Source organism: Tauraco erythrolophus, chromosome 16 (assembly GCF_009769465.1).
Source record: "Tauraco erythrolophus isolate bTauEry1 chromosome 16, bTauEry1.pri, whole genome shotgun sequence".
NCBI lineage: Eukaryota > Metazoa > Chordata > Aves > Musophagiformes > Musophagidae > Tauraco > Tauraco erythrolophus.
Genome location: NC_141480.1, coordinates 16,111,480 through 16,125,546, shown reverse-complemented (window position 1 = coordinate 16,125,546; position 14,067 = coordinate 16,111,480). Strand labels below are relative to the sequence as shown.

General features: G+C 38.1%; 1 protein-coding gene across 5 annotated transcripts in view; it reads right to left on the bottom strand.

Annotated features, from left to right (window-relative positions):
- Window positions 1–14,067, bottom strand: part of TENM2 (teneurin transmembrane protein 2) — a 523,826-nt gene that overhangs the window by 226,991 nt on the left and 282,768 nt on the right. For all 5 annotated transcript variants that reach the window (XM_086621658.1, XM_086621659.1, XM_086621661.1 and 2 more), the window contains one exon: window positions 2,829–3,038. In XM_086621658.1, the coding sequence (XP_086477784.1) occupies window positions 2,829–3,038 (210 nt within the window). The remainder of the gene's footprint in view (window positions 1–2,828; window positions 3,039–14,067) is intronic.

The following is a 14,067-nucleotide window of genomic DNA, read 5'->3' as shown; positions in this document are numbered from 1 at the left end:
GGTATATGTCACTATCTGTAGTATTTTCTTACAAACTCTCTAAAGGAAAGATTGTGAGAACTACAGAAAAAAAGACATCGCTGGAAAATGCTTATTCGTTTCCAGAGGATGTATTAAGTCCAGAAGAGCTCATGCTATAGAACAGTCTCAGTGGTGATTAAACAATTATGCATCTGTCTATGGTCAAAAAAAAAAAAGACAGCTGTTTTTTTATACCCTGAAAATTAAAAGTCATCATATGTTATATGACTGTTTATTAAAGAAGGAAATGGGATATTTAGGGGGAAAAAAAACGTTAAAATGTAGAATCAGCAAATCAGCCATTCTTAAACAAATCAAAGCATATCTGAGCATGCCAAAAAGGTTCTTTGGGTCAGTCCACGGTAACAAGCGTGAAACACAAAGCTTTTAAGGATATGGAGAAGAAATGATTATTATTTACAATGAAACATAAAGAGCTCTCCCATCGAATTTTCAGATGTTGTTTTACTGCAACTTCCTTCATTTGGCTTCACAAAAAAAGCCATGCTGGTTCACTCAGTCTCCAAGGGCAGCCATAAATACCAAGTATTCAAGTATCTACCAAGTATTCAAGTATCTACCAAGTATTCAAGTATCTACCAAGTATTATTTTTTTTTGTTGTTCATGTTCTCTGACCTTGATTTTCTTCCACTTAGCAAATTTGGTTGCATCTTTCTCCCACTTACTTTTCCCATTCTCCTTTAAACTCTTTTAAACTGTTTGATCCTCTCATCCTTTAGACAATGCTCTCTCTTTTGTTCTTTATTCCTTTCTTCAGCTGTCAACATTTACCCATTCCTGAGCTTGAAATGAAGCACAGATGCCTCCAACAACTCACTCCTGATTGGTAATGGTCTACGACTAACCAGTGAACCGGACCTGCTTTTTCATGAACATCACTTTCAGTTTCTCTGCCCTGAATTTCCTCTGCCATTTTATTGCCCTGTTACTTGGTCTCTGTAATTCTTCACAGTCTGATCTCATCCTTAGCACCCTGCCATCAGCTACCGTTCTTACCTCACAGCTCATCATCTTCTCCAAGTATCCTCATATCCCATGAAAACTCACGGGGGAGCTCCAACTTCTGTTTATCATCTTTCGAATAACTACTTACCATGCAGGGACCTTCTCTCTTACCCCATGTTAGTTTAGTTTCTTTAAAAGCATTTAGCGACAGATTTTGCTGAGACCCTTTTGAAAGTGCAAAGGCCCTTCATCACCTAGATCACCATTATTCAGAAATAGTTGACTTCTTCAAAGAACTCTGAAATGTTTCTAAGGCAGGACTACCCTGTACAGAAGCTATACCAACACATCAAAGATAGATCGCATCCATTTTTTTTTTTTTTTAATTTTTGTGGTTTCTACTGAGTTGCCCATTACAGATTTTGAGGTCTGCAGCTCCCCAGATCCGTCTGAACCTATTAAAAAAACCTCTCAAAACTGGTGTCATATTTTCCACCCTCAAACCTCAAGTAGCAAGAAAGCATGCTCAATCTCTGAATTATTATTTCTTTGCATAATTATATTTTAACATATCTGAACAGATCATAGGGTTAAAGGATGATTCAGGATGGAAGGAACCCCAGGAGGTCCCTAGTCCATCCTCCTGCCAATCAAGGGCACACGTGAGGTCAGATCAAGCAGCTCAGGATTTTAACCAACCTGTTCTTGAAAAGCTCCAAGGACCGAGACCGCACAGACTCTTGGGGCAACCTGTTCCAATCCAATGCTTAGGGAAAAAGTTTCACCTTATATCCACTCTGAATCTTACATTTCAACGTCTGCTCGTTGTCTCATCCTCCCACCACACACCACGAGTCACTGTTTAAAGGGCACCGTTCAAGGGTGCTCTATGCACCCACAAAGGCCAAAAGTTCCACACCACATAGTGTCTGTGATACTGCTCAGGTCTGTATTGCTACAGCAAAGGGTGAACTTGAGCAGATCAGAAACTGCATACAAGACACAAATTTCTAGTGTTTAGTTAAATAGACAGGAACTGCACAACAGATATCTATGCTTAAAATAAAAAAAGGCAAAAAATAAGGAGCCATAACAGCCATCTTTTGTTTTGCCTGTGTTTCTAAAAAGGGATTGCAACTTCATTCCTCAATTTTTGGCTGTCAAAATGAAAAGCCAGCATCTGCTAATAAAAAATTAAAAAAAAAAAAAAAAAGAAAAGAAAGAAAAACCTAAGCACTACAGATTATACAACCGATAGCATAGCAGCAAATGTTTTAAAACAGTGGTCTGAAAGACAAGAATTAATTTGCTGAAAAATAGCAGTATCTTAGTTAAATGTGACATTGGGAGTACAGGATCAGACAGATTCTGAAACAAGAACAGACATAGAATGGCAGAAGCAACACACATTTTTAGATACAGAAGCACATCACCTACATGAGATACTGGACTAGCCCATGCAGAACAAAGAACCATGTGTGTACACCGCTCTCTTACAAGATTCATCAAAAAGAAGGAAACCTACTTTGAAAAATAAATCCCTCTGATGACAAGAATTCAATAATTTTTTTTACACTGCTTATAACACTCCTTGAAATAAAAAGTTGTCTATAGTAAAACAAAGAAAAAACATATATGACATATGGTGTCTCCAAAAAAGCTTCCGTGAAATAAAACAGCAAGATTTTTGTTTGCCTTGTTTCCATAGACGCTCTCAATTTTGTGGTGATGCAAGCACACATTTGCAAATAAAAAAAAAAAATAAGGCAAGAAAACCCCACAACATAAAACTGGCACAAACATGTCACAAACAAACTCCATATGTTTGCAATTTTCTTACCACTGCTGGAAGTCTGCTGTGGCCCTGAACACGCTCTTAGCAGATATGAATTAGGAGAGAACTCCTCATCAGGATTGGTGTCCATGATTTGATGGGACGTATTGCTGTCTAGCAATGGCATCTGGCAGCTAACTGGTGGAGGATTATGAGAACTGGGCAGCTGAGCAGATGGGAGAAGGCTAGACGAGGATGTAGGTGGAATGGGACGACCTGGGAAAGAGGACACAGGGATCAAAGATCAGCAATGAATGTAATGAAAAAACCCAAACAGCCAAGTAATTGCACTGTAACTGCCCGTCGTCATTACATACGATCACTGCTGCGCAGTGCCACCAAACCTCTCTGCTGGCACGACCTTGTCCCTTTGTACCATAGTCAAGGCATTGTGAGCAGCTGTGTTGTGAACTCATTCCAAAATCTCTCCTCACCATCAGCCTGTAAGTCACCAGGTGAGCAGACGCCGGGTGAGCGGGAGCGGCTGCACACCGTGGACGGGCAGCGGTCCGTGCCGCGGGGGCACCGACACACTCAGCAGCCACACGCGGACAGGCCCCGAGCGGCGTTCTCAGGCGCTGCAAAACGCACGCGCATCAGCTACGGGTTGCATCAGAAGAATTTGCACAGAAGTGGTTTGTTTGGCTAAATAAGACCAATGAGAACGGAGACTATAACGAGCTGATTCCTGGAATTACAACACATGTCTGTAATCATCTCTTAAAATAATGGTGTGCTGTAGGTTTTTTTGTTTTTTTCTTTTTTTTTTACCAGGGAAATTGCTCCAACATGGGAATCTGCTAGAGACATGCAACCAGAGCCATATGAAGGCTATCTCCAAGCTAAGGTTCTTCCTGTATTGTAGATCTTTCCACAACCCACCGATGCACGTGACGGGAAGCATAGGGAACAGACAGCAGGACAGAAAGGGAACAGTTCCATTTGCAGAGGGCTAAGCTGGGCCATGGGTTGGAAACTCTCAGCTTTCCTGCCCTTTCACTCTCATTTCTTTCTGCGCTGGTGCTGTAGGGGCAGAATTTCCTGTCGAGCTCACCGGACACATTAACTTCAACTCTGAAACCCAAGTCTTGATGTGTAACAACCTCTATTTGGTCAGCTAAACTAGTGGTACCAAGACAACAAAAAACCCGTTCATACTTATTCACTATTTGCTTTTGTGAACTTTCCTCATAACTTTCTATCAATCCATTTCATCAAATGCACACAAATGAAGAAAGGTTTTGCGGGTTTTTTTGGCATTGCCTGTTAGAATATGACCAGTTACAGGGATGAGAGGAAGAAGAGCAATGTGGATTCTGATCTTTGCAAGTTTCTCTAGTGCACTGGAGAAATTGTTCATGAATAATTTATACATAGGAAAATATGACCTCTGTGATACTGCCAAAGTCTGTGAGGCAAAGACAGATCTGCTGCATGCTTACTACAAATGTTAAAATTGAGCAAAAAAACCTACACAAAACAGTTCATTCTTCTTTCCATCACTCTTAAAGAAAAAGTAGCACAGCAAATACACTCTGGTTTTCTCATTAGTGACGTGCTCATTTTTGGAATCAAGAACCCCTCACTTGATATGAATTACACAAAGATACCATTAAGCTATCTTCTAGAGTAACACAACAAATTCCAAAGGAGGGGAAAAAAAAAAAAAGAAATTCAAGAAAATTTAAAAAATCCAGCCATCACATAATCACATATAAATTATCTTTGGGAGCACCCATCAACCAAAAGGTACACATAGGAACTGAAAAAAACTTTCACTGCATGGTACCAGCAAACAGCATGAACTACTTTCTTACCTTCAAAAAGTTTAAAATCAAATAAATACCTGGATATAGGCAAGTGACTATTATACTTGTTTTTTTATTGTATTTTTAGCACTGGATAAATTGATGATAAGACTAAATGACCAAGTCATCACATGACAGAAATGGGCCTAAGCTACTCCATAGTAACCCCCATCTACCATCTTTTATGCCAGAGAAAACTCAATATTCATTGAATGTTTTCATTGTGGACTTGCATTTACAAGGAAATAATTCTAATATTGATGACAGGAATAATTACAGTTATTATTCATCATTATGCTATTCTTATGAAATACTACAGTGAATATCCTAAACATTCAAGGGATGTGATTGAGCAAAACCAGTTTCTAATTATTTCTTTGCAATGTGTTGGAAAAAAGCAGAGAGGCTGAGGTTTGACACACTTCAGACAGGAATGTGACACTGTGCCCATTGTGTGCATTTCATTTTCACATGTTCTGGCTCTGATTCAACATTATGAAGTTAAAAGAAGCAGCTTACAAATTCAAAACCTGCATTTACTGTATCATATGGAAATTTTACTGTATTATAAAAACGTTGGGCATGTGAGGTGATGAGATGAAGGAAAAAGATTTTGCCTTCCGTGTAAACTACATATGGTATTTCAGAGACATTTAGGTATGTTTTTGCAGAATACATTGAGAGAAACAAAAAACCACAAGAATTCTGTTGCCAGGAAAGCTAATCACATTGTTACCTTCATGAAATAATATGGCCCAAATCCCTGAAGACAAGGTAAAATGTCTAATTACTACAGCTCTGTCTGTAGCTTAGGGGAAACAGAAGGTATCGAGTTGTTAAAACGTTGCATTATTTTGGCAAAAGTTGGCTCCTGAGGAAGATTTGTCCATAAGCACGTATTAATTGAAAAACATGGATGTCTGTGAGCCACAGAATCTATTGCAAATCTGTCCTGTGGTTACATTTCCTAATAAGCTGCCAAATTTGATTTAACCTTTTTCAGTGGTTGGGGCATTCATGATCTTTCTGTCAAGTTGATTTTTGGCATCTACTAGACATTCTGCTCTCACTACAGCCTTTCCCTCTACAGCAGTGGGGCTCTAGTAGAGCTGCTGCTCTCCACCCCACCCCTCGAAACACATATGAATATCTTAAGACACCCAACCTTTTGAAAAATTTGGTAACAAGTCAGTTGAAAAATTACTGAAGAGGAATAGAAAGAGCCACCACTTAGCTTCGTTGCCTTAGGAAATTAATCTAAAGGGCAACTATCTGCAGTACCACAGTTGAGAGAATGGTTGTGAAATTACTGAAGAGAACTGAACGTATGCAGTTAGGCTATAAAAAGCATGATAAATGCAATTTATTTGTTGCTATATACTCTTAAGTTAGAAATAATGGGTTCAATTCATACTGTTGAATACTAATATCTTGGTCAAATAAGTTCAATATATTACTGTGCCATTGAAAATAACAGAGTAAGCTGTACAGGTTCTATAAACCTGAGCTTCTTGCCAGATCCATTCATGTGTCTGTGGACACCTTAACAGTCATATCTTGGAACTCCTCATCTCTTGAAATGATTCTAAATTTCCATCACTTCACAACAGGACTTGGAATACCCTACTGTATTATAAAACATACTGTGATATATGGTAACATCAGTGTTCTATTACACTGCTGTTTCAAAAGTTAAATCCATAATGTAAATAGGAGTTCGTAAAATCTGAGTCTACTCTTCATGTATTAATATGATAAAACTTGTATGAATAAGATTTTTATCTAGTTGTGCATTGACAGAAACCCTATGTAATGGATATTTACTCCCATTGACAGCAATACCGTAATTGTGTAACATACCCAAAGAAACATAAACCAGATACAAATGTTAGAAAGGGAAAAGTCTAAAAGCTGCTATATTACTAATTCAATAGTAAAAATTAATATAAGTTCTTCTTCAAATACCTGCTCGGAGGCATGTTCATACCACATACACCCATGCATGGCAGATCATAGAGATACTGAATATAGTATTTCTAAGGTATTTTTTTTAAAAAAAGCAAGCAGACAAGAACAAAAATCCCTTTTCTCTCCCCCATCCCCCCCAATCTTACTTTCTCCTGTCATTTATCTTATCTTACTACTTAGATTTAAGGAAAAAAACTGGTAACTCTCCTTCTGGAAGGCATTCTGATTTGGGATAGCTTTGGGCTTTCATGTCACATGGCACCTCATTCTGCAAGGGCCTTTTTTACCCTCTTATCACTTATATTCCCTTTTTCCCTTTAAGATTATATATATAGCTGACAGCATAGACTTTTTATTTCCATTTTTTCTTTTTAACAGCATCACATTCTTCATCAACCCAGGAAGTTTTATGAAACCATTCTTCAATTACTGCTGTACTCTAAGTCCCAAAGGCTTAAAACCTGTTGTAGAATCTACATTCAAAAATCGGACCGTGCTTGTAGCTGGTAATGACGCCACAGCTCCACAACCATTTTTAGGAAGACATCCACAAAAGCTGAGCATGACAGTCAAACATTGGTGCGAGGAATTCCTTTATTCTCCCCATTAAGAACAGCTTCACAGCTTTTGTGATGCGCTTCCCATACTCCCCCTCTTCTTCCTCCTCCTCCTTCAAAGGACCTACAGAGTTTGGTGGATGAATAAAGGCCATGTGTGTGTGAAACCCTGGCCTCTATGTTCCACCATGGTGCATAACAGGAAGCAGGGAACAAAAATTCTAGAAATTACTGAAATTTAAGGATTTTGACACGTGAGCAGTCACTGTGTAAACATGCATTACAAAAATACATCTTGAAGAGCTGTTAAGTAATCTTTGAGCTAACTGTAATATAGTATAGCATTACTACCTAAAAACAACAGAAAAGAAACAAATATATTCATAGAAATACTTATGTATTTAAATATATTTACACACATTTAGATAGATATACACAATAACAAAAAAATAACACTATTTTAAGAGGTCTAAGAGGATCAATCCAGACTCCTTAAACAACCATTTTGCCATTAACTTTTTTTGGGGGGGAGAAGATGACAACCTGTATATTGCCATTGCACACTCCTAAGTTATCCATTTCTCTATAAAAACTTACTTTGTTAGAAAAAAAAATCTGCCTCCCAGACATAATAAATACACATCTCACAGCTTATTGTACCTGCAGCAGAATTCTCAAGCTCTTCCTTTCAGGAGAATCTCACGTCTAAGGTTAACACGTGTAGCAAAAATCCACGTAGGTTGTTCAACCCCATGCATTTTCAGCATGTCACACTGAGAATTCCATATGCCTAGCCAGCATATCTTCATCGATGAATTACATTTATGAAGGCATCTTCCTATGTTTAGAGGCTTTTATAAGCAAAATCAAGTTGCAAATAGCTTTAAACAGCTGGCAATCTTTCTAATCAAAAGGTTATGATATAACTATTCTTTACTTCTCTAAGTTAGGCTACCTGCTATTCATGCAGAAAATAAACACAATGATGTGTAATAACTACAGTTAGTCACATATATTACTATCAATAAAGTCACTTATGTCTTTGTTCTACAGCTCTGGTTGCAAGGACGAGGACCCAAATAGAAAAGATATACGCAAGCCAAAAAGTCACTTTGCAATCCTTGACACATTAGGTTGTAGAAAGAAGGGAAACTTTAAGACTTTTTTTTTTTTTTTTTTTTTTTTAAAAAACCACAACCGTTTGGAAGATGAAGCAGCATTCCAGCATTAATGCAGGAAGCTAAGGAAGTAAAAAGCGAAAGGAGATGAGATGTTTCTACATAACTGATGGCATCATAGCAGAAACTGTGTAACACTTAATTGGCAATTAAGATTTTGACATTTATTGATTGAAGCTGATATTCACGTTACCAACACAAAGTATAGAACCCTATATGAAGTAATCCCATAAAACTATGGTAGTGACTTAAACGATGGACAGTATCATCAGCAGCAGTTGCTGCGTTCCTCATATTTACTAAAATTACACAAGGAAGGCTGGCTGGACGTTAACTAGAGACGATAAAAAGGAAGGACCAGCTATCCCTCTCCTTTGCTCCCCTACTCCAGGACACAGAGCTGGAAAGCCAAATGAAGCTCATTCCAAGCTCTCACTCCACGGAGAAGGTCCAGGACCCGTGAGGGGTAACACCCACCCTGTCTCCACCTACAGCACCCACCACCTTCTCACTACATTTCCAATCAGCCTAACTGAAGCACCCACATTGTCACCTTAGGGAGTGAGAAACGTTGTTAGATGTGTCAGGAAACAACTAGATAATGTAGGATGCACGTTTTTGCAGTGCAAAGCACTATAAATTAAGCAGCCAGCTGATGAAGGGGAAACTTTCCTGAAGTATAGCACATTCAGCAGACTCTCCTATTCCTCCCCAGAATAATTGCTTTCTGCAACAAAACAACCCTGTCCTTCAAATATTTGTGCAAAGCACGTCTTACCGATGGGCCGGGCACTCTCAAGCAGAGTCATATTTAATAAATTAAATGTATATTGTCAAAACTGGCATAAGGAATATAAATATTTTGTATTTGATGAAATTACTACAGTTAACTGACAACAGGAAAAATCACCCATTTTCTGTACAGTGAAAGCATCTATTATTTTTGTAGCTAAAGAAAGCAAAAAAGACAGACATAAATCAGGATTTGGATGATAGTTATCAGTAAAGACAGACACTTCCAGGACTTCTGAAGCACCTGTCTCTCTGAAAGCAACAAATGAACCAAACCAGCCAAGCTAAGAAATGGGTTTCCACAGAGTCTATTTCATAAGAGTCAAATGAGAAAATAAGGTCTTTCTAAAACATGGGGCTGGCATTCTTCCACAGACCTGTTTATTGATGTTTTTCAGTATTTCTCTGCATGAGGAAGGATAGTCAGGGCAACTAAGGATGAAGTCGATACCACCACAGCACACCAGAGAAAGACAGGAGAAGGCTTGGAAACAATTAAAAGAGAAGGCCAAGAAAGAGATCTAGACTCAGTAAATCATCATCTGGGATCTACGTAACGATGAATCAAGGAAAACAAATCAGTACTATGGTTTTGTATCTTTCCCATTTAGCAAAATGAACATGACCCTATTTGCCTTTCTTAGTTTTTTTTCAAAACTTTTGTTATGTAAAAAAAAAAAGCATAAAATCAGAGTGAGAGCATGAACAGAGCAAAGATAATAATTTTTTAAAAAATGTAACTACGGTATAGGCAAGAATATGCCCCAAAAGGCAATTTCTATCAATGTATAAGAAAGATTTGTATCTTTTGTTAGTAGCTCCCCTGAGAGCAGCACTGCAGAAGCCTGCACAGCACAGCCAGCGTGGTTACACAGCCTTCATCAACGCTTTGTAGATTCTGCTCTGCCAAGTAAGAAAGGGTGGAACCGTTTGTGGAGTGAAATGGCTACGTCTACAACTGCATGTACAACAGGTTGGTTACTGTCCACTCTGCTCCCTGGGGCTGGGCATACATGAACGTAGCCTGGAGCTACATTCCTTCAGAAAGACTTCACCTGCACCCCTGAAGCCTTGGGACCTCTCTTCGTTTAATTGTTTTTGGTGGGTTTTTTATTTCAAGGTATCTGAAACACAAAAAGGCTCGTGTTGCACTTCCCTGCAGCAGCAGGAGCCAGGTGTGGGTGTCGCTGAGGCACAGCTACATCGCAGCATCCCCACGTGAACTCTTGTTGCGTTCAGCATCAGTGAAGGTACTTATGTTGATGAGATGTCCAAAGATAATACTGAAGACAAACGTAGTGCAAGCAGCATCCACTCCCTCTCCTTTCCAGCAGGCAATGGAACTAACTCAGAATTCTCTCAACCACACCCAGGTTTCCTAGAGCCTTTCCGTGAAACGTCAAACAGCAAAATCAACTCTAAGGGGACTAAAGCCCTTAGGAAAAGGGCACTGGAGAAATTAACACATACTTGCCAAAATCTCTATCTCCTTTATGAAAACATGAAATTGAGTAACATAGGATGATCTGATGAAACATAAAATACACATTGTACAAGCAAAATAGTGTGTTTCCTTAGAAAATATAATCCTAGAAATCATGATCTTACCTGTGAAGTTATAGCGTTTTAGGAGTCTAGAAGTTAAAATATTGTTTAAATAAAATTATCCTAAAACTCCAGTCTACTTTTTCTTAGGAACAGGTTACTAATTTATATCTACATTTCCAAGCAATCCTACAGAGGGGTAGGGAAAATCAAGACAATTCCAAACAAAACAAAATAATCATAGATTCTCATGACAGTAATGCATAAAGTCTCATGGCTTTAGCATTGTTGAATTTCTAGTTACATTTTGCTGACAGGACAAGAAATTGTTTATAAGGTATTACATGTGATAGAAAAAATGAAAAAAATTTAAATGGCAACCAGTTTCTATTACCAAAAAGAAAAAAATTGAACATTAAAATATATTCATATTTAATATGTTCCTCCTCCCTGTCCTGTGAAGTAGAACCATTTACCGCACACCCAGGAATACAGTTTGAGAGCTATAGATAACAGAAGAGGGACGAATGAAGAAGTAGCAGCAAGTCCTGGTCTTTTTTTTTTTTTAACACAATGTGTTCTACAAGCTTGTTCTTTTATTATCTTCCTTAAAGCATGTGACCTCTGCATATGGTCAATATCTCCTGAAGTACTGTGCATGTGCAATTCTTGAATATGAAAATCAGTGTACCAGTGCAAGGTACTATCACTACTAAAAATCTATGCAGAAGAATAAGACTAACATAGGAACCAATCACTTCTCTTCCAACTTTCAGTGTTAAATTTAAATTAATTTTCCTAAGCAATCTATCTGTAAAATAGATCAGTTTTATCAAATTTGGATATTAAAAATAAGTAGACAGTCATGACTTAAAAATTATCTAAACCAATTCAGTACGTAAAGGAATAATTTGCTGCTGTCAAAAGCTAATCTCACTTAATTCTTGTCTTGTTAAATCATCTGATGCCCCTTTCTTTTTTAGTTAAACAAAGATAAATAATAAAAACAATTTACAGCTAGATGATGTTAGGGGTTTGCAGCTGTTCAATGTCTTTTGGGTAGATTAGATTCTGTAATGAGAAGTTATAAGCCTCATTTTATAAAAGCTGTTGCTGTCTTGGGAAAAACATCAGTGAATAAGATTAGAAAACTCTTCTCCTTCATGAACCTATTACACTAGCAAGCTGATTACTTGGCATATGTTTGATACCTTCATAGCTGGAAAACAGTAATTTGTTTCAACGATTTTTTCCCATCACTCATAAAGTCAAAATGTCTTCTCTAATCTTACCGTACCTCTGATTTAACCAGTAAAATCAGAGCTGGAAGAAATAGACAAATCTACACGAGCAGAACTCACAAGAATTTGCATTAACTTCCCTAAATAAGCTTCTGCTGAAGTAACTGTAACTAACATTAAATTATAACAAGTCATAAACTGCCTGTTCCTTGTGGGACAAAAATAACATTGTAAGATTAGAAATTTATTTAGAAGAAACTTACTGAAAGATTCAAAACCATCATCGTATGCGACTGAATTTCCACCTTTACAGTAACTTCATAATACGTGCGGCTTTTGAAAATTGGGAAGGAAGAAACAAAATTTCTTATTTATCAATCTTATCAGCTAAGTGTTCATGCCAGGGAATTCCACTAATGAAAGTGTTGTAATTAAGCCCTAGGTAGGTAATTACCAGGCACCCTACGAAATGTACCTCCTTAGATAAATCTCGGAGTACTTGATTTGATCTTTATTCTTGTGACACAGAGAGTTCAGACTGTGCTGTGCTACAAACTCGCTTCCACTATCCAAACACCTCCTCTGTTTACCTTCACCTGATTTTATTGAAATTCTAAACATTGTTAAACAACCACTCACACCATCTCCACTATGTATCTTCCTGAATGATGCTGGCTTTATTTCTATTAGAGAAATTTATTTCCAGGAATGTTGCAACACTTAGCAATTCAAGTGCCTGGAGTCATTAATAGGTGGGAAAAATAACACTGTCTTCAACAGACATGAGAAAACTCCGACCTGTAATTATTTAACATCCGTGAAAATCAGACATAGATAGCACTAGCTGGTGGGAGTTGGATAATGATCAGAGAGTTTGTGTTAACTTTCTGCAACCTACTTAAAAAGCAGCTCTAATTTCTGGTGAACAAATGTGAAAGGAACACAAGGCTTGACGTGACCAGTATTACGCAAATGGCTACGTAATCTGAATGGTAAGCTTTACATGTGCTCTATCATATAGCGCGGCACCAGCGCCATGTTCTGCCTAATTCTGCTTCGGGTTATTAAAGCCTCCTTTCCTCAGCTACACCTACAGATTGGATACGGTGTTCCCACGTGCCTTCTAAATGTGTGCGGAACGCACTTCTGAACCAGTGCTAACCATCTGCTGCGATACACTCCAGAGATGTCTGTATTGTAGTGCTGGGAGATGCTAAGGTGCAGTAAGAAAAGGATCAGTACGATGGGAATTAATCTTCCCTTACTCTTGATACTGATATGGTATTATCTTGATACTTACATCTTTCTTGCGTCACCTGGTTTCTCCTCTCAAGATCCAGTCTTGCATTTTTTTACACAACCTGTACTGACACTCACAGAAGTTTTGGGTGTACAGGGAACTAAAGGCTGAACTTTTCACTCACGTATGTCACTGGCAGGATTTTCCAAAGCACAAAAGAACATAAGCATTTAACGCCCCTGTGTCTTACTGCACCTTCAGGCAGCTAAACATCTTTCTTTTCTTAACATTTAACAGGTGCTACAAATGTTTAAGACGATTATATTTTACACTGAACATGTGTGCCCTGACAAGAAGCTGTTGGGCTCTGTAACAGATCCTGCATCAAGAACGAACATTCCACCATTTAACAGCAAACCACAGCAGAACCTCAGCTCCATATAAGTCCATACAAATTGTATTTTGCCCTTCTGCACAGCCAGGATTTCACTCTAGAGTCCTAAAAAGCTTTTGCACAGAGAGAAGCTCTCCCAACAGCAATCTTTTCCTGACTGGAATACCAGGCTGCTGCTCTTCATTCAATTCAGGATGGTCCACTGCGCTCAGATCTAGAAATACATCTTGGAGCTAAATTGCAGTTCCAAATCTAAGGGTGAAATGAAATATGGAGCAAGGTCTATTTAGCCCTTCAAAAATCTCTCTGATGTCTTCTGGTAGAGCTGGCTATTCCCTGAAGAAGACATGGAATACAAAAAGTACCCAAATACAGGTTTATGGACAAAACTAACACATCACTTGGCAGATAAGCAATTTGAGTGCAGAAAAAATTTCGTTCACTCCCAGAATTGAAAAAGGTTTTAAATAATTTTGTTCACTCCCAGAACTGAAAAAGGTTTGAAATATTTCCATCTTTGTA